Source organism: Onychostoma macrolepis, chromosome 13 (assembly GCF_012432095.1).
Source record: "Onychostoma macrolepis isolate SWU-2019 chromosome 13, ASM1243209v1, whole genome shotgun sequence".
NCBI lineage: Eukaryota > Metazoa > Chordata > Actinopteri > Cypriniformes > Cyprinidae > Onychostoma > Onychostoma macrolepis.
In genome coordinates, this window is record NC_081167.1 from 28,276,154 (window position 1) to 28,297,960 (window position 21,807).

General features: G+C 37.2%; 1 protein-coding gene across 1 annotated transcript in view; it reads right to left on the bottom strand.

Moving 5' to 3' along the window:
• The window catches only part of fgfr2 (fibroblast growth factor receptor 2), a 49,355-nt gene that overhangs the window by 20,242 nt on the left and 7,306 nt on the right, over positions 1–21,807 (bottom strand). The window contains exons 3-10 of the mRNA XM_058796705.1: positions 17,575–17,841; positions 16,467–16,541; positions 12,907–13,076; positions 11,240–11,363; positions 6,425–6,615; positions 5,238–5,382; positions 2,950–3,146; positions 1,810–1,949 (exon numbers count right to left, since the gene is read on the bottom strand). Of these exons, the coding sequence (XP_058652688.1) occupies positions 1,810–1,949; positions 2,950–3,146; positions 5,238–5,382; positions 6,425–6,615; positions 11,240–11,363; positions 12,907–13,076; positions 16,467–16,541; positions 17,575–17,841 (1,309 nt within the window). The remainder of the gene's footprint in view (positions 1–1,809; positions 1,950–2,949; positions 3,147–5,237; positions 5,383–6,424; positions 6,616–11,239; positions 11,364–12,906; positions 13,077–16,466; positions 16,542–17,574; positions 17,842–21,807) is intronic.

A 21,807-nucleotide genomic window follows, 5' to 3' on the forward strand; every position in this document is an offset into this window, starting at 1 on the left:
TGTTCCTCACAAAAACACGTCTTAGCTTGTCTGCCCAAAGGCAACAATTCCTTTAGTGGGTGTGAAGTCAAAAAATAAATAAAATGGTTCTTCCCTTCACCTATAGAATGAGCATTACTGGCCATTAGTTGTGAACATGGTAAGGACTGTTATCCACTAAATCACGCAAAAACCGAGCAACTCCACCTGCACTTGTTGGGTTTCCACCATTAATTTAATAAATAAAACTTAGTTAGAGGTTGGAGTTGAATAATAGCATGTTAAACTGCTTATAAATCATCGTTGAGACAATCAAAGTACAAACAGACTCCTATTTAACCACAATTTTTGTTACAGATTGCTTAAACAGGCCTTCTTAGTCATTAATTAGGAATCTGTACGGTTTTGGCAACACCACGACAGTGGATCCATTGTAAACCTCCAAATGATAACGGAAGTAAATATTAAGCGAGACAATTAAACATTAATCTGAGAGTCTGAGTTTCTCTCATTAGTTACACGATCAATCGAGGTCACAGTGTCAGAAGAGAACATGTGATGCTAACAGAAAGTTATCTGGTAGCTACTTGTATATTCCATTATATAATGAGAAAAATGTGTTTGGTTTCTCTAAGAATAATAACGGCTAACGAACAGAGGCCTGTGTTGTGTTATGAATGATTGATTGTACATTGCGCCTGCATAAGTCACAGGTTAATAATTAGACATAATGGGACTGTAAGCGCATAAGAAGATTAGCTTCACATCACAATGATTTACAAGTGAAAACGATGCAAGATTATGCTTTGAAGTGACAGACGCGAAACACGACTCACTCTACAAACTGCGATGACTGATACCATGGTTAACAATAGCAACGTTTTACCGTCTTGCACGTTTAGTATCCACTATTTTTAACCAATGAAATATTACAGAAACCAAAGACTAGTTATGTTCAGTGATTTTAACTAAACCACTGTTGAGTTTTGTTTATATTTGGAAGGTCGAAGGGTTGCCATGTCCACTTATTATTAAGCATCTTTGGGCTTGTTGTTTGGGCTCGGCTCATTAAGCAATCCAGTTTATGGAGTTAATAAAGTAGGCAGATCGCTATATATTGGTATGTGGTATATTATTCCTAAAATAACGCATTTGGATTTGAGTTAAATATGGGCTTGTTTTTATTTGCCGCTTTTTTTCAAGCAAGATCTGGCAACACTAATGAATCAAAATGTACACTCTGATTTCTTGCACCGAAAAAACACAACTCTGAAACGCATTTAAATACATCATTAAACAACCAGGTTTTCGGTTTGGTTTCATAAACACTGCAGAATTTCCATAAATGCAGCTGTCACCTAAATTTTCTTCGGGAGTCAATTCGGTTGGAGAATGCGGTTGTCACTCCCGTAAAAAGGGTAAGGCTAGATGGTATACAGATTTGTCTACTGGGCATGCACATATCAATATAGCGTAATTATTGTCACACAATTATGACACACATAATTACTGCATTATTGTAAGGAGTAGGTTTAGGGTTGGGGTAGGTGTAGACGTTAATAAAACACAATCTAATAGGTAGAAAATTACATTTATTGTTAGCTTCCAGTTTTAGCTGTATCCCTTCTAGCCACAACCCCGTGAAACTGAACTGTGTGTACAGAACTGGTTTAAGCACTAAAAGATGAACTGACAACCGAAATCAACTGCAGTGTGCGATTCATGAACCAGGTGAATTTACAGATTAGAAGTAATGTAAAATTGCATTTAATTCAGTTTGTCAGTGTCTTCTTGTGAATGTTTAAAGAAGTGAAACACAAGGACGCTCACTTGTCTCTGGAGAACTCCCAGCGAGGGTCCTCAGGGAGGTCGTACTCTGGGATGGGGTCGTCGTGGGCGGAGCTACGGCGAGTGGTGATCCTGACCAATGGTGTGCTAGAGCTCATGGAGGAGCTGGAGTCAGACGACACCTGTAAGGGGAAAGACGGATGGCTGATCACCTGAGTCTTGAAGACAGCACCAAACACGATTAACACCTACATGTGTGTTTGTGATTGTGTGCATTTAGCAGATATACATTATCAGTATAGTAAGCTGTGACTTATATGATACAAATAATAGCACAAAATCTATGGTAAGGTTTTAGGCTTAACTGAAGTTACCTAAACCTAAAAGCCATGCATTTTTCTTCTTTTTTTTTTAGTTTGCTCAAAATTTAATGGTTTGAAAGAATGTTTCCAACTTACCACCATATAGCATACCTTCAACTTCTCAACAAAAAAACTTGACATGTTATTCAAAAATGTACAACAAAGACACTGCTGTACAAAACTTTTAAAATATTTGATCTAGAATAATAGAGTTGTTCATATATACACTTCATAAAAATGTAGATTATGTCAAAATCATACATTCATATAAATCATAAATTATAAATATAAGTCACTTATATAATTATCTTCTCCATTATCTAAGTCTCAATTATCTTTATATAATACATGATAAACATCTTAATCATGTAAAAGTCAACATGTTATACCAATAATTGAGATTATGTTTAAAGATATATTTATATATAATATAAAATCATTAGAAATCATTATAAATAAAATGTATACAATAAAAGATATCAACATATATAAAATATTATTATAAAAGGTAATTATATTATGTAATTATCTTCTCAATTATCTCAGGTTCAATTATCTTCATACAATAAATGACATTAAAATATTATGATTTATTACATCTAAAAAGAAATGTAAATATTGCATTTTTAAAAAACACGATTGCATGATTTGAAGATGTCATGCCAAAATGATATACCTTAAAATAAGAGGCTGGTTCGAATATAAACTTGCCTTAGAAACCCCCACTAATTGCATAATTCAAAGACAAACCATTCTTATATTAGTGTGTGTGTGCAGGTATGTATAAGATCTCTAGAACTCTTTATCTACTTTCTGTTACCTGGCGGCGCAGAGGGATCTGTTTGGTCAGCTTGTGCACTGCCGGCTGACTCCCGAAATCAGGCTTCTTAGCCGACGTCCTCATTCGACAAACCACCACAATCACCACCATGCAGGCGATGAGAAAGACGCCTATGCAGTAGATGGCGATCTCCACATAGTCCGGAGGATAGTCCGTCTCGATGGCGTCTGGCTCGGCTGTAGAGCAGCGAGAAGGATCGGAAAGAAGTGAGGCAACAAGAAGGGTTTAAGACACTCCTGAAGTCATACAGCCAAGGAATACTGCACCAGAAACCTTCATGTTGGACACAGCAGAGTTTTAAGATGGTTATGAAGGACATTAAGGTTTCAGAGCAAGATGTTCTGCCAGTGATAACAAAACAGGAGAGGAAAAGATGAAGGTGACCCAACATACACACACACACACACGCACACTTGACTTACTGATCAATATCAAACTATTAAATGTTCTACAAAGTACTTTTCATTTAAGTCATCGACTTAAGTAAGAGCTATAAAATTAATTTGAAGAGCAGTTCAACATTTAGAGTTCACATTAAGACACGTGAGATTTCCGGTGTCTTAGAAGAACAATCTGAGACTTAAGCCTCAATTTGATCTCCATTTGATCTCCATTTAATAACGAGATACTGAAGAGATCTCCTTGGTGATCTTTCTTTCCATCATAGCATATTTCCTGACATTCAATGGCCCCTGTAAACATACACACGCTCACAAAATGGTTTACATATGACCACAGTATTGAAGTACTTCCTGACACTTGAGGTCCTTCAGAAATGCACACTTCATGGATACGATCACACACACCCAAACGCACACACACACACACACACACACACTGCGGTCCATCTGTCTGACCGCAGACCAGTAAGTGGTGCCATTTGCGGTCAAAGATTTGGTCTGTTTCCTGGTCAGGAAATGGACTTTTATTAAAATGCAGCGAGGTGCACGCTGTTGCATTATGCATGTTAGCATGCACACAGGATGCTGTCTTGCACATGATGACAGATAGCCTTTGTGTTTGTAAAACTATGTTGAACTCACTAATATTCAGTTAAACCTGTCCAGAATAAAAAAAAATGTACAAAAAGATCTAAATCTAGTCCTAAATCACACTCAAAAACACACACAGGAACAGACACAGAGGTTGTGAAGTAGCTCTAATAACTAAGAAAGTCCAGCATGTGAGAGGGTAAGTAAATCTTGAGACTTTCTTTAGAGTACAAAGCAGTTATTAGAGCTGAAATGGAAAAAGACTTTGAAACATATAGGAATAGTTCAGCCAAAAATCAACATTTTATCATGATTAACACCCTCATGTCATTTTAAACACATCTGTCTTTCGTTCGTCAACAAAACATTGCTCGTTTTTGTACAATAGCACCATACGGTGACCATACGGTACTTAAGACTCATGCAATATAGTCCAAGTCATATGATTTTTTTTTTTGTGCAGTTTTGTGCAAAGAACAGACTATTGAACAAATTCCCTATGTCTCTTATTCGCAATTTCAAAAATTCTTTGATATATCCGGACATTTTTTAATTTGGTGTACAGAAAGTCAGTCAAACTTTAAAACAACATGAAGGTGAGTAAATAATGGCAGAATTGTCATTTTAGACTAACTATTCCATCAGAACACATCTTTCCAAACATGCAACCACTAAAATGTTAGTTGGGAAGAGAAAATCAAAAATAATAGGGATCTCGAGACACTTGGGTGCAGTTTTAGAAAATTTCATAACACTTACATTTGAGGAACAAATTCATACGATTTTAAACATTAAAAAATGAAAGAATATATTTATATAAAATTAAAATTAAAATAAAGAATATATATATTTTTACATTTTTATATATAATTAATAAAATAAAATATTAATTATATATATATATATATATATATATATATATATATATATATATATATATATATATATATATATAAACTGTGTAGACATTTAAAAATGACAAAAACAATAAAATTACTAAAAATAAATAGAAAACAGAAAATATAACAATTAAATGTAATTTAATGTAAGACATTTCTAAATTAATTTCTTTGATCTCTAAAAAAAAATGTTTCTTTGTTAAAAATGACCAACTACAACAGCATATCTAGTATAATGCTACTAAAACAAACACTGTTGAGCACCGTCCCAAATGCCTCTTGTTCCCTCTCAAAGACCAGTGGTGCGATATCAACCAACGTGGCTTCGACATAAAAGGAGGTGTAGGTACGGAAGCAGTAGAGGACGAGTGTATACCTGGAAGCACCGTCAACCAAGCAGTGTGATAGGAGATCCCAATAGAGTTACCCGCCAAGCACGTATACTCGCCCGCATCCTCGAAAGTTACATTAGGCAGGTAGAGCACCTCGATCTCTTTGTCCGTAGTGTTCACACCTGCCGTCTGAGAGAAACAAAGGAGGAAACGCAGGAGAAGAGGAAGATAGAATGGAGGTACAAGAATGGATGGAAGAAAGAAAAGAAAAGAAACAAATCAGACCCATAATACCAAGAAGAGAAAAGGAGATGTTCAATGTTGTACTTCCCATCTACACATTACAGAGATGGTAGATGTTCCACTTCAGGAGAGAAGAAGATCGTCAAATAGGAAGGGCAGGATAAAATCGCCATAAACGTAGATCTAAATGAAGGCCGAAACCTCTGTGCCCAACACAGGTGAACCCACCACATCCTCAAGGGTTCATGCAAACACAAGTGAAGAAACATGGAAAACAAGCCGCTGTCTTTTCACCGAGAAAGTACTGAAGGAAAGCGATAAATCAAAGGGGAAAAAGTAGGAGGGAAACTTGACACAGAACAGAACAGGAAGGCAGTGGCAATGACAGACCAAAGGCTTGTTTCCATGGCTGATTGGGCACCAGGAAAGATCCACCAAAAAATAAGAAAAACACCAGACCACACCACAACGGCTCAGCGAAAATCCCAGGATCACCACGACGACAAAAAAAAACAACCCAAAACACCAGCAGAGGGGAAGGGGTCGCCAGGGGATTGACGTCTCGTTCTCGTTTTTACCTGGTAGGACAGTGAGCCAACCGGACTGGCTGACCTGACCGATATAATTGGACACTTGGCACGTATATTCACCAGAGTCCTCTTCCGTGACGTTGGTGAGTATGAGCACTTCACGTCCGAGCTGTTTATGCCCGAACGCTAGGGGGCGCCGCAACGAGGGACAAAAACACACACATGGGAACCTGTTATAATCTCACTTACTCTTTAGGAGAGCAGAAAAGGAAGGAGCACCACCCGTTACATGGAATAAGATAAATGAGACTATCTCCTGTAAGAGTAAGGTGTTTTCGCATCTTCTCTTTCTTTCCAAAAGAAATCAGCTGCATCAAAACATTCATGTTCCCCAAAATGCAAGGTTAAAATACATGGAAAAAAGAGGCCTAAACAGCCAAAATGAAAATCGAGCCTACCTTCAACACCCGAACGTATGGGAGTCCATCAGGACCGTATCGGCTGCCGTTCTTCACAATGTGCTGCAGCCACTGGATGTGAGGTTGAGCGTCACTGTATACTTTGCAGACGAACTTAGCGTCCTCTCCGACTTGCACAGTGACGTTGGCTGGAAGGCCTGCCTGAAGAATGGGCCGGTGAGGAGAGCGTTCTGATAGAAAGGAAGAAGTTAGCATTATTATATTAATATGTTTTTGTTGTTAATGTGAGTTTAATGCTCACCAAAGCTGCATTTATGTGCTCAAAATTAAGAATATTATGAAATATCATTGCAATTTAAAATAACTGTTTTCTATTTGAATATATTTTAAAATGCAATTTATTTCTGTGATGCAAAGCAGAATTTTCAGCATCATTACTCCAGTTCATTGACACATGATCCTTCAGAAATCAATATGTTGATTCACTGCTCATTTCTTATTATTATCAATGCTGAAAATGCTTAATATTTTTTGTAATTTGTGGAAACTAGCCCAATCTGCATGGTAAGACAGTGAAACTATACGTGAACATACGGCGTTCAGATCACCACACCTACCATCCTATTAGGCTGCTGTTAAGACTTCACAACAGAGGCTGTTGCGTTATCTCTGCTGATAAGGACTGAACAAACAGATGAAGAAAGGTAAAGTGGGGGGAAAAATAAGACAGATGAACAGTGTCCACCGTATATCAGCTGCGGTTCCTGCAGCGTTGGCGTATCAGAAACCTTCATTTCATTTCCTTTTTCCCCTTAGAAATGATCGTACAAAATAAGAATGCTGTGATTTTTGTTTTCCAAAATGTTGAGTAGCTAATACATGTGAAGCTTGCGAGCAGCTAAGTTTCCTATTATTTGAAAAAACTGTTTATAAGGACACAATTTTCAGTGTTAATTTAGTATCATTTTATTTTTTATTAATAGTTAGATTTTTTATGATAATGTTTTTATTTGAATTTTAGTTAAAATTAGTCATTTTTATTAGTTTTTGTTTTTAAAATATGCCTATATAATTTTTTTAATTAATTTTGTATTTCAGTTTTAGTTTTAGATATTTTGGTACATTAAGTTAAACCTGGCAACAAAACAAATTTTTTAAAAATAATAATTTCTTTACGTTTTTTATATATATTTTTTTTAATTTAGGTAATTATTTTATTTCAAGTAAAAAAAAAAAAGTTATTTATATTTATTATTATTTTTTAATGGTTGTAGTTTTAAGTTAACTATAATAACCCTGCTTTGAATACAGTTAGAACTACTGCATCACGTTTTCCAAAGAAAAAGGTGAGAAAAAGAAAAATCACAAACTAAACAGACTAAACCACATTACAAACACACACCTCATTGTCTTCACAACACAACATTACTCTTGCCCTGTAATTGTGACACGTTTCCTGGTTACCCCGAAATACACAGACACACAGGCATGATGTCACTCAGGAGATGTGGAGAGGTCAACCTTCACAGACATGAAGCGAAGGTTTATGGGGAAAGTAAGAGGATTTAGGACTGAGGGGCACGAGAGGGGGCACAAGAAAAGCTCAAAACAATGGTGCAAAGCAAAAGAAAGAGGGGTTGGGGTCAAGGGATGCAGAGGATAAAGGATGCCCAACAGATGGGCAGTGAAAAGAAAAGACAGACAGATGAAGAAGAACAGACGAGAAACAAAAAGGTGGAGAGACAAACTTTGCTGACACACAAATATCTAAACCTTACAAAATCTCCAAGTCTGGCAGAAAGTCTTCCTTTAGAGATGCTATCAGGTATTTTAAATTGATTGTGTTTAGGGTTGGCTATCAGGAACTGGTTCCAAATTTCCAAGACTGGAAGGATTTGAAAAGACAAGCAATTACAATTCTGCTTATCGATTCATGTGTGTGCATTTTACTGTGATTTTTAACCATTTAAGCACAAGAAGATGCAAAAGAAAACTCAATTTGGCACTTGCGCATTTTCTCCAAAGCATGTGCACAAAAGCAGCTTCATATAGTGTGTGAATTCTGAACTGAGCTGTCTTTCACATTGCCTTGTGCTTAGACAAATACACAGAATTACATTAAAATCCTTGTAAACACAGTAGGTTTTGTCTTAAGTGAACGCAAGCAGCATTTAAACTGAAAATCCATGCGTAGAATTATATTGGATCTGTGCATTAGGTCTTAAAGTGACAGCAGCCTAATATTCCTGCAGTTGTTTGTGCCATTAATGTTTATCAAAGAACAAAAGAAAAAGGACTCACTGATCTTGACTGAATAACCGCTATAACTTCAATAGGGATACATCTATATTTCATTCATTAAAAAACTATGCAGTGTTATTTTAAATTTGATTTGTACTTCTGTACCTGAACTTTGTTATTTGTGCTGTTGCTAATTTGTTTATTTGCTCTTATTTTGTTACTGCCTGTTTACTTGTATTTAATGATGTTTAAAATCTATATTAATTAGTCTAGTTGTTTTTCCTGTGACATTTTTGGTAAAACAATAGGCAAAAGTTCATTGTGTATGTATTCTTTAGGCTGTTGATTTTTGTTCATGGTATTCAGCTGCAACAGAAAGTTTTGCAAAAAAAAAAAAAAAAAAGACAGACTAAATATGTTTGATATGTAAATGTTTAACTTCATTTTCTATACCTTATTGGAATCTAAACTGGTAATTGTGAAGAATCATAATCTCCAAGCAGAATCAGAATCACTGAAACCCAAGCATAATTTTGTCACGTTATCACTTAATATTGCTTACTCAAGTTTGCTAGCCACTACCCTTACCAAAAAGCTTTCCAAAAACCAGATTGATGGTCAGATCCTTCTCTAAAAAATCCATTGAGTCAGCCACAAGTTAAGCCAAGTGCCAGTCGCTCTCCCGCATTCTCCACCAAATCACAATCGATCAATTACATCATTAGCCAGGCATTTACAGGCTGATCTGGCATCCTGGAGCAAGACTTTTGAACTCTGGATAACCTGCTGACTTAGCATACGTGGACCAAAAACAGTCAGGGAGGGGTTGTTTGGGCTGTAGCACGAGATTGATTAAGAGAGAAATCAGGGTGGAGATGAACTAAGTTACCGTGCCAACTAGGTCTGGGTGGTTTGAATTGTACTGTCGATCAGTAGAGATATTGCTGTATGGTTTATTATGCAGAAGATGTGTTTATATGGCTATCAGTGCAGAGAACTAATTTATATTATTTACACAGGAACAAGATTGAGGTAAAAGCATGAAGTAATGCAAGTCAAGATTAGGAAGAACTTATTAACTTTTTCAGCAAAAACAACTGTACTGTTATGTGTATACACTTCATATGATTTAAATTATTGTGATTTATCTCCAAACTCTAGTGCCAGTGGTAGTGGATGGTGACGGGGCGTCCTAAACTCAAATATGTATATAATGTGTGCACAAATTGGTAGAAGAGGCTATTGTTGGAAGAGAGCTACAGCAGAAGTTTCTGGAATCTGGCCGACGTCCACAATAAACAGCGATAATTAGAGTCTTTTTGGCTCTTTTAAGTGTCAGCGCTTTGTACTTTGTCCAGCTTAGAAATGCAGGCCAGTTCAGACTGGCGCAGCTTTCATTGACCTGTTCGAAGGGTCAGCGAGACTCCTATTCCGGCACAGGGAAAACGTTTTCTCTCTCCCGACCTTCTTTTTCTCATTTTGTCATTTACACAGACTTCCCAGGTAGGTTAGTCTGACATTAAAGTGAAAACAACAGCATTATCCTCTGCCTCTTTTCTCTCCTGCTTTCTCTGTGATGAGAGTATTAGACTGAGCCAGACACAAAAGGGCTTTACGGCCATGCAATAAAACAGAAAAGAAAAACAGAGACCTTCTGAAAGACTGCTTTTACTTAAACCAGATCAGGGGCCCTAAATAGGGAGCATGTATATGTGAGTGTGAGCCTGGCGTGTCTGCGTTTTGCACGTGTGTGCATGTTCTTGGGCATGTGCATGCAAAAATATAGCTTGGTTCTGAGGTTTAGATGAGGCAGCTCTACTCAAACAATAAACTAGTGCAGACAGCTGTGAATTAATAGGGCAGCTCACCCCAAAAAATGAAAATCAAGCCTTCCACGTCTTTTAAAGCTGCATTATAGCTTAGACACGTGCACAATACATACAACAACACCGTGACTTGAAATATAGCTCGCATGTCGTATGGAAGAGAAAATAAGAGGTCAATCAATACTAATTTTTAATGATTGGCAATGATCTGATAATATTTTAGTTTATCAAGGATGCATGAAATTGTTTAAAAGTGACAATAAAGTCATTTGAAAGTTCAAATAAATTCTTTTTTAAACTTTCTATTCATCTAAGAAAACATATAAAGGGATATATAAACAACTGCAGAAATGTTTCTTGAGCAGCAAATCAGCATATTAGAATGATTTCTGAAGGATCATGTGACACTGAAGACTGGAGTAATGATGCTGAAAATTCAGCTTTTCGTCACAGGAATAAATTATATTTGAAAATATATTCAAATAGAAAACAGTTATTTTAAATTATAATAATTTAGTGAATAATTTCACTATATATATTTCCATGTTAACGCTTAAATCAGTCTACAAATCGGCCGATGTCCATGGCACAATGGCAAATGGTAAATGATGACATAATTTTCATTTTTGGGTGGACGATCCCTGCTCTTTCTTCTTTTTTTAATACACACTCAGACTTTATTTGCTCTGCTGTCCACTCAAAGCTACTCAATAGCTATCGTCTTCTGTGCGCTGTTTACCAGTGTCCAAATCAAACAAGTATCTGCACACATGTAAACAGGACTCACCTACTACATCCAGCGTGTAGGTGTGATTGATGGATCCGAAAGCGTTCTCCACCACACACGTGTAGTTTCCTTTATCAGAGGGAACGACACTCTCCATGATTAGAGTCCAGTGCTGGAGTCGGAGCTAAACGGGACAAATAAAAAACTAATTTAGTACAACAGAACACATTCAGAATAGTTTAGTCACTTGTTTATGCAATGTTCCCAGTTAACATAACCAAACACAGGTGGTTGTTTTTATTATTCTCAAATTCATCTCAAACAAAACTCCAGGTTTGGTCAAGCGTCTATTATCCTCAATTTCACACCTGTGTGTGACGTCTTATAAAATGAAGGGCAAATCTGACAGCAGCACTGACAGAACAAACAAGAGAGTGAGAAATTGGCCCAGAAGACGAGGGTTTTTCGAGCAAGAGCACCATGGGAAAAGTAATATCGCCGTGCCGACAGACGAGCGAGCTCCCGCCCCCACCCCAGGAATGCAGCTCTCGTGACTGCAGGCCACAAAATCCAGCGTCTCTTCCATGGAGACTTTCACTCCACAACCCTCGGCCTTCTGAGACCCTTCAAATGACGACAAAATAAGGGTTCATCCACCTGAGGCACATGTTATCCATAAACCATAATCTCACTTATTTTATTAAACATTTTTGACTTATTCTGACTAAATGCTGCAGTCTTGGTAAGGGGTGGAGATTTTTTTCATGAAGGTTTGTATTGTACATTCTAAAACGCAACAATAATCAGGGTTATTATAGTTAGGCTTAAGTAAAACTAAAATCATAAAAATACACTTTCGTTAAAATATAAGACATGAAATATGTGTTAATTGAACTAGTTTTCAAGGCAACAATTATAATCGTCAAAAAAATCAAATGAATAAAACTATGTAGATAAGTTTATAAGCTAAAAACACAACAAAATGACTAAAACTTTAACAAAAATTAAGATGAAAGCAGAAACTGTAAAAATAAAATCTAATTCAAAATATTAACAAAAACTATAAAAATACCTCAATAAAACTAAAACAACAGGTCATATCTTTCATGACATATTCATTGTTTTTATGTTTAAAAGGCATATATATTAAAAGTTATTATTGTTGTTATTATCACTATTAAAATACAATTAAAATGATTAAAATCACATTTTATCATTGATAAACCAAATGTTTTCATTAGCTGTTAGTTGTCATTAGTTTTATTAAAATGTTTCATCTGATCAATTAAGGTTCATCAAACATCAATACATCAATAATATTAATAATAATAATTAAAAAAAATGGCAATTTGAACCAGTTCATGGTCTGCATATAGTGAGACACTGACTCATATCTGAGTCTTCAGATCAATCGAGCGTGAGCAGCTCAATCATTAGTGACCTTCTGTGTGGATCAGCTGTGTTTTCAGAGAAGGAAGTGCAAACAGACACTGATCGGGGTACATCGACCAATCGCCCCGCACATCTATTACACTTTAACCAAGAGTCAGTGCTTCACCAGCTGTTTCATGCCTACAATTCTGACTCATGTAAATCTGCATGTATAAAAAAAATAAATACTTAAAATGTAACCATTTTGCTTTTTGTTTTTGCTATAGTTTTTAAGCATTGATACATTTACCATGATGAGTTCCATATCTTATACAGCACTAGTGAAGATCTCTTACCTTGTAACCGCCCATGCGATCCTCCTGTTTGAAGGGTTTTCCGTTTTTTAGCCAGCGCATTTCAGGCTTGGGATTTCCCCCCGCCGCGCACCGAAACTTCACAGTGTTGGCCGCGGGGACGGCGTGCAGCTTCTTCTCCATCTTCTCCGGCGAAGTCCAATGTGGCACCACTGCAGGAAAGAAGCAACAATTACAAACATTTGCATCATCCAAATAACAAAAACCACACACTTGCAATGCACTATATATATATATATATATTTCTTTGATGTGTTGAAGCCTTTAAGATTACATGCAGCTTTGATATGCATCACATAAAACCTCCATGCAAACTCTTATCTGCTTTCGGCCGTTCATAGATCAGCCCCTGACATCTACAGTGTGTTTTCTATATCTATGTTTATGGAAAAACTTAGGATCAAAGCCAGAAACAGTAGCTTTTGGATTGTACAGTAGATGAATCAGCTTGGATTGTACAGTACACTAAAGATGAATCACTAAACGTGTTTTTTAGTTCAGAAGATGGGCATTAGTCATATAACAAATCAATTCAAAATAAAAGCTGCAATATGACTTGTTCGACTGCTAAATTAAACAGCGATTAAAAACAATTGCAATTTATTTAAATAAATATTACAACTATTGCATTATGAAAAGTTCATTTTGGCCTTACGTGCCTGTGCAGTGAATGCAGTGCTGTTATTGCTATTGTAAAACTATTAAAAACTGCTTTTATTAATTGAAATAGCATTCAATTAAAAATTTAATTAAATTAAATAACTGGATGAAAAAAAAAAGGCTTGAAAAAAAATCGAATTAAAAGAAATTTATATATACTGTCAAATAAGAGAGGTTCTAAAATTACTAAAATTAAAGCACATTAAAGCTATATATAAATATATATATTAAAAAAAAAAAAGATTAAAAATATAAAACTTTAACTTAAATACAGCACATAAAAAAGGCCAAAGGACACTGATTCAATGACACAAAGAAATTCAATGAAATGGCAAAGCAATCCGAGGTCCATTTTGATTCAACCCCAATATCCCAAAAGAAATGCATCATTGCCAAGAAGGAAAGCAGGAGCCTGTCTGAAACTCAGCAAGGGGAAACAGGAAGGCATGACCACGGATGCAAATCGAAACAGTTATTCACACTCGCAGCACTGCATGACTGCACCGCCCATCTGCTTAATGGAACCCTGCAACTCACAGTGAGCAGCTTAAATAAAAACATATTCCCATTTGCTCTGAAAACACACAAGAGAAAAGGAGGATAAAACAAGTCGGTCCAAAAGCACAGCGGCTTGCCAAGAAGGAACTGGACCATCACATCCAATTTCTTTTGTTCGACAGACATGCTAACCGGAAGGTTGCAAACGACTTGATATCAGACGTGTAAACAGACATCTTCCCTTCAGCGTACAGGCATGATAATTGGTTTTCGGCTCAACCCTTTTCTTCTACGTCTATCTGTCCGTCTGTTTTCTTTCCTCACCACCCAACTTTTTCATCTCACCTCATGGGAATTCTTTCGTAACGGTCATTCTGTTTGACCTCAGCGCCCTGACGGACAGCAGACTACATGTCTGTAAGCCCGACTTCTTTTAACTTTGTTAACGGTTCAGGTTTTCATTGAGAAAACGAAGATGGGAATGACCCTCAGACGTAGGGGGCAGTAGGGTCAGATGTCCTGGGAAACCCCAAAACAGGTGACCTCCAGTGACAGATGGACTGACCATTGAACCTTTATTGACATTTTACTTCAAAAACTCTGGAACTATCAACAAATACCACCGGTATCTGCAAATATCTATCAGAAAACAGAAACGCTGACACATCCCAGCAGCCAATTCCATCAAATTATACAGAGAAAGAAAAAAACATGCAAACCAGACCTTTAGACTTTAAACAATCCCAATGTTGTCTACTCCAGCACACCTCATACTAAGGCAAAACATCTCACAAATAAAGGAAACTTTCTCGTGAGAGGGGGAAAAAATTGGTGTTTTTGAGACTGCTGTTGTTGAGGCCCCTTTGCACAGAAATATCAAAGAGTTCTGAGTGGTTCAGCTGGGCAGAAATCCAACCCACTGAGCCCGAAACCGCCCCAAGCACAATGCTAAACACCCCTCCATCCCAACCCCAATCCCCCCACACCCGCCTCAGCTCCACTCGTACGCGGCCAAAGTCCAGACCTCCAAAGCATACACAGAAAAGTGTTGGTGTAGATCCAAACCAGAGCCCATTAGCTGGAAGACCTCGCTCCACCCCTCTTTCCAACATCTCTCTTTAATATTTAGTTTTGCACAACTCAAAACAGATTCTGGTGGGTATGGTGCTCGTTTCAACAGAGGAAATGCAGTCAATATCCTTTCCTCACCTGTCACGGCTTCTCTTTTGCATAAAGTTCTCAAAAATGTGAAGCGGTTAGTGTTAACCATGAAAAAAAAAAAAAAAAACATAGATTGCTGACAGAATGAGTCCTGAAACTGGAAATAAACAAAATCCATCGTCCCAAAGTCAATAGGTTTTTGGCCTGAAATAAGGTCTGTGGTTAATACAAGTTCAAGATATTGTCCTACGACAAAAAAAAAAAAAATACATCAGTAATACCCCACTCGTGATTTTTAAAAGTTTTTATGCGTCTTGAAAAAGGTGAATAAGTGGCTAAATGGGACTACAGAAGTTGCTGGATACATCATTATGTTGAACAGGAAAACTCATGAACTCACTAGTCGCTTTTACAGCTTTGTTGTGTTTATAATCACGCTCTTGCAAACTATTCTAATTCAAACTTCCCAACTAGTAGATTTTTAAAAACTTAAAGCGTTGTTGACAAGTTGTGCAACTGATGTAGTTTGTTTATAGAGTAACTTTAGCTTTTTACTTCTGGCCATTTTACTTCTGTATTTAAGCTTTTAAATTCATATGAGTTGTGTTTATTTGTGAAGATTATCGTGATGGAAGAATCATAAACTTTTGTTGGACACAGCTTATTTTCTGCAATAATCCAAAAGCTAATGGAAAAATCCTTGGCTTTTTGTCAAGGGAACCAGTTTACTTCCGGGTTTGCCTACAAAAATATGTCACCCTTGCAGTATTCTGTTTATTAACAAGATTTTTAATGCCCTTGGAATTTCTCCTTTTCTGTACTTCGTTAATATTTTCACCTCAGGTCTTTCCCTTATACCATTCTCAGAGTGAAGCCCAATTCAAAACGCATCTCTTAGCAGTTAAATTACAGACAGGCCTCTCATGGTCCTGAGAAACTGAGAGCACAAAGACACAAAGAAGAAGAAAAGAGAAGGCCTGGAATTCTGGGAATGTGTCTGTGCTGGAATTGCTTGGTGACACAGTTAACATCGGACTCTGCTGCAGGCTTGTCCTGTCACCAGAGTGTGGTGTCAGTAACAAAAATGGCAAAAAACAATACCTTTGCTAATATAAAAACAGTATGCCAACCGTGCTGCATCTAAATTCAACATCGGAAATACAAGTGCATTTCACATGGTACTCTGTGACAACTGGTGTTCGGCCCCCGGTCCCGATACTCACGCATTTGCTCGCCGTCCACCCCGATATCGTCCGATCGCTCCGTGTCGTCCTCATCGTCACCGGATGAGATGGCATCTGCAGAGAGTACCGGGAATACTGTAACTGTGCTTTGTTTCTCCTGCCGTCACAACACCCACAAGTCTATCACTAATCAACTATTTGCTCTTTTTGACACATTAATATAGCAATAACAGCGAAGAACACAGCTCATCCAATCAGAACTTAAGAGTACATTTTTAAATAGTATTACTTTTACTATTTGGAGTGTGAACCTGTTTTAGCACTGATGCCATAATTTGTCATTCATTTGTTATGAATAATCATTGTGTCCATGCAAATTTAAAGAAAAATAAAGGGGATGAAGAACGTTTCATTCATAATTACTGTATTTAATTTAATTTAACTGACTGACTGAATAAAACATTTATTGATAAATATATTTATATAATTAATTTAGAAATTACTAAACTAATCCAATATATATATATGTGTGTATGCATATTTACATATATTTTTTTAAATATACATTTATTTATTAAAAAAATACACACATATATCAAATTAATATATAGAAATATACATGTGTATATTTTTAAATACATAAATAAATGCATATTTGGCAAAAATAACTGTAATGTGTCATTTAATGTTACTGTAAGATAAGATTGTGTCCAATAGGCCAGAGCAACTTTGAATGCTAGCTAGAAAACTGTCAAAAAGATGAAAAATTCAGAAAATAATTTAACGTGACGTGTTAAATCAGACAAAATGTCTGTATAACACAATGACAAAAAGCGTAAAACATAAGCTAACATCAGGCATATGAACTAGCCTGAACTAATCTTAATACTCAATTTACAGAGCCAACGAATGATGAAAAAAACAATACAAACAAATCTCAAACTCAGGACGTAAATCCGAATGCTGCATGCAAAGTCATTTTAAAGACTACATCTTCCACTTCATTGCATTGCAAACAGTAAAAATGCAATGAAAACAGATAAACAGAACCATTCAGTTCAGGCAGATACGGCGTGCGAAGACTCATCTACGAATATCAAAGTGTCATTCAGTAGATGGCGCCACTTGTGGTAGACAAGCGTCTCACCTGTAACGTTTACGATGAAGCAAAGTGTGTCGCCGGCCCGGGAGCCCGCGGCACTGCACGCATACAGGCCCGAGTCCTTAGGGGTGGCGTCGCGGATCTGTAGCCACTCCTGATCTATGAGCGTGCGGTTGTCAGGGCCCAGCGAGGAGCCGTCTTTGGTCCAGACGATGGCGGCCGCCTCGGGCAGCGGGCAGTTGAGCTTGAGCAGTTCACCCGGGTGCACCGAGCACAGGGTGGGCTTAGAGTTTTGATTTTTGGTTGGAGGCTCTGCAGAGCGGAGGGGAAAAGAGAGGAGGGCAGGAGGAAAGGGGTGACAGGGTGCACAGAGAAAGAGTGTAAGACGAACGAAAAACACGGCACCAAAATAACATCCCTAGAGTGACTAGTGTGGAGAAGAGGCTTCAATTAAATGAATAGTTCACCCAAAAGTAAACAAAAAAAAAACAAATACAGATACCTCAGAGCGACCCATTAGCTGTGAATTGTGTATACAGAGAGTTTCTAGAAGCATGCAGCTGTACCAGTGGGAAAAAAGTGTGGCGTTAGCAGTGCGCTGACATAAAAGAGGTGCCAGTCGAGAAACAGAGCTCAACATTTGTTCATTTCATAAACAGAGCCTTCGGTTTTCCTTTCCCTATCATTTCAACCTCGACCTCACGCATTAGATTCAAGCCCGTTATTGCCGGTTTATTCCATTATCTTTAATTTTGCTCTACAATGACTATATTGGCTAGCCAAACGCTCATAAGGAATGCCAACTGGCCTCAAAGTGAGGCACCTAAAACAGAAAAATCAAAGGCTTGATTACAGATTGAAATAAGGTGGTATGAGCATTAAAGAGGGGGAAAAATCCAATGTAAAATGCAGGAGTGCACAACAATAATGCTTTCCATATAGTATCAGTACAAATATGTAGTTAATTTTGTATAATATTCTATAAAATCATGTTTTATATATTCAATTATACATAAATGTAATTAGAAATATATTGAAAACATTGTTTACATATGGATATACATGGATATAGCTGACTACTAGTTATGTGAAGCAAAACATACCAACTATATCCATTTCAATTCACCTGAGATTGCATTGAGAGCAAAGCCAAGATGAACAGAAATCAAACGCCCCAATCAGGTCAGAATGAGAAGTAGAGAGAGAGGAATTCAAGTTATTCTATCCATTTAATTCACTTAATCTTATGGGTAGAATGATAAACAACGACTGACACAGCACTGAATAGAAACCACATCGGTGCCTTGATGCTGATACACAATGACTCAAATAAATGAGAAAAAGCCATCAACACTTGCTAATACAGATGGAAACTCTACAATCTGTATGATACAGTCTGAGCAACACCAGCACAGATACATAGCTGGATGATTAAACCCAGACCACAGAAATGCAGCCCAAACCACAAACACGTTCAGCAAAACCCCGGACTAATTGTTCAGTAATTTGGCCAGTACACCATGATCCACTTCTGTGACAACAAAAAGTGAATGCAAAATGCAAATGTGTCCAGTTTAAGGACCACTAATAAACTTCCGACACTGTAGAAGATCCCATGATTGTACAGTACTAACAATAACCTACTGCATCTAGGCGGAAACTATGAATTAAGGCAGACTAAACAGCTTTCTAAGCATACAAAAAGACTTAAACTTTGAAAGCAAGAGGTATGGAAAAACATGGTCAGACTTGTTAGAAATAATCAGCGGCGCAAAGACACTCCCAACCTTTCTCGCCGTAACACACCTATCTTTCTGCACATTCTTGTCCTTTTGTGAATGTGTATGGCAGATTGAACTACACACCACAGGAAGGGAAAGTCATATGACTTGCGTTCAGTCCTCAAGGGGTTTGGAGTGTGCTTGAAGGTCTAAACTCTCTCCCCCGGCACGTTGCCCTACACACGTTTAGTTCCCGTATTGTTCCTTTTTTCGCTACTCCGGAAACAATTACCTTTTCCTTTATGCCTTTCGCGACGGTGCGGCCTTAGAACGAACTCTGCTGTTGATTGATGGGACCGGTATTCATTGCTTTGCTCTTCCGGAGGCCTCTGTTTGTCCAACTGTTATTTAACTGTAATTGGTTGCGTATTTCCCTCTATTGTACGATTAAAGACGAACTGAAAAAAAAAAAAAAACGAGGCCTGCTCTCACTCAAGTCCTGTTAGAAAGCCAACACATGTGGATCAGTTTTTTTTACATACACACTTGGGAAACTCTATAGCATGACCAGTGGACGATCGAGTCTCACTAAACTTTTAGTATATAAATAGCGAACAGATAACTGAAGTAAGCAGAGCAAAAGATTAAGCTGTGCATGCTGAAAGCAGAAAGAGCCATGCAAAAAATGCAGAAAAAAGGAGTCAGAAGAGCTCTCCAACTAAACAATCCAAATTGTTATGGTTTTTATGCATGTATATGCATTTGGAAGACAATTGTATTTAGAGTAACTTCCAGTGCATTCAAGCTCATTTTGATGACAGTTTTGTACTTTTGAATCTACCGTCATGTTTTACCAGCAGTGCTACGAAGAAAAGACAAACCAGCCAGTTTCAATCAGTTTTAGCTGATCAAATGACTTTGTCGACATTTAAAATCAGCTTCATAATTCAAAGGTTAAGAAAGCTTTTCTCACGGCACTATGATAAATTTTGACCATTCTGGCAGTGAGCAACTTGATGCAAGCTCAAACCTCTTTAAACATTTGACATGCTTTCATTCTCCTTACTCTTCAGGTCCAGTACATCTGTTCTTTACCATCAACACCACCTCCTGCTCCTCTGATTTGCTCTTTCACCTTTCACCCCTCACCCTGCCAACCGGCCCCCTGCCGTCCACAAGTCACCGACCCTCCACAAATCCACAACCTGTTGACATCCTGCAAATTCCAGATTTTTCTTCTTGGGAAAGGTCAGAGCAGCATCCTACTCTGGCACAATAAACGTAGTCTTTTCCTCAAGTGCTTAAAGTGGAATAATATATGAAACACATGCAGGGGAAAAAAACCTCAAACTCCATTTCTCGAGGTGTGACTGTATCTGTTCTCCTGTGTTTTGATGGGAAGGCTATTGAAAAGCGTGCTGTGAGTGGCGGTTATTATCAAACGTCCCGTCAGGAGTGACGGATACGGACTGTCTCACACTTCCTGTCTGCTCCACCAAGTCTCATTTGCGCCTCCGCTAGAACAGATAATTAGGCTCTCGACCAAACTGTGACAGGATCCAGTCTGTCCAATTCTCACACTATCATCCTTCTGTCTCCAGCCCGCTTGGAGACATGGAATCGAGACCTCTGTGCGCTTCACTGAGTGCTCGGGGTCAGTTGGATGAGATGCATCTGCGACGAGACAATGATGAAATGGCTCTCTGATAACAGACATATAGACTGTATTTCCCCTTGTCCAGGATTTCCCAACCAGGGAGTTGCAAACCCACAAGTGTTCATAAAGGTACTAGTGTATTTGTTAATGCCAAATGTAGTTTAATAAAAATGATACATTTTAAATATAATTAAGCTTGATTATCAAAAATCTCATCTAATTTTCTTAAGAAGAGTTTTTGTTCATGCACACGTCGTAGTTGATGCCAAATGTAACTGAACAACAATGCATAATCTTGAAAAATTACTTAAAATCACTTTCAAAATAGGCATTTTTGCTTTTTTTTCAGTTTTTGCTCATGCAAAAGTCTTCATTGATGCCAAATGTAATTAAATAAAAATTACTCATTTTATTCAATTAAAATTTAAAACATTACTTGAAATCACAGAACGTGATTCATTTAAAAAATGCATTTTTGCAATTTTTTTAAACTACTTTTTGCTCATGCAAAAGTTAACATGGATGCCAAATGTAATTTTATAAAAATGCATAATTCTTACATTTAAATTAAAACATTAAAAAAAAAATGATGAATGATAATCTAAAATCACACAAAGTACTTCAATTTAGAAAATGCATTTTAGCATATCCTTTTTGCAGTCATTGTTGATGCCAACTATATTTTAATAACAATGCTAGATGCAAGTCTTATAATTAAATTAAAACACCAAAAAAAAAATTCTAATTTGCTTTCATTAATCTTATGGGCAAAATATTTATTATATTCAATGAAAATGTAAAACTTCACTTAAGAACACAAAGAACTACAGTCAGAACAGTTTTTGCACATGCAAAAGCTGTCATCATGATATTCGGGTGAATTACTATGCTGTTGCATAG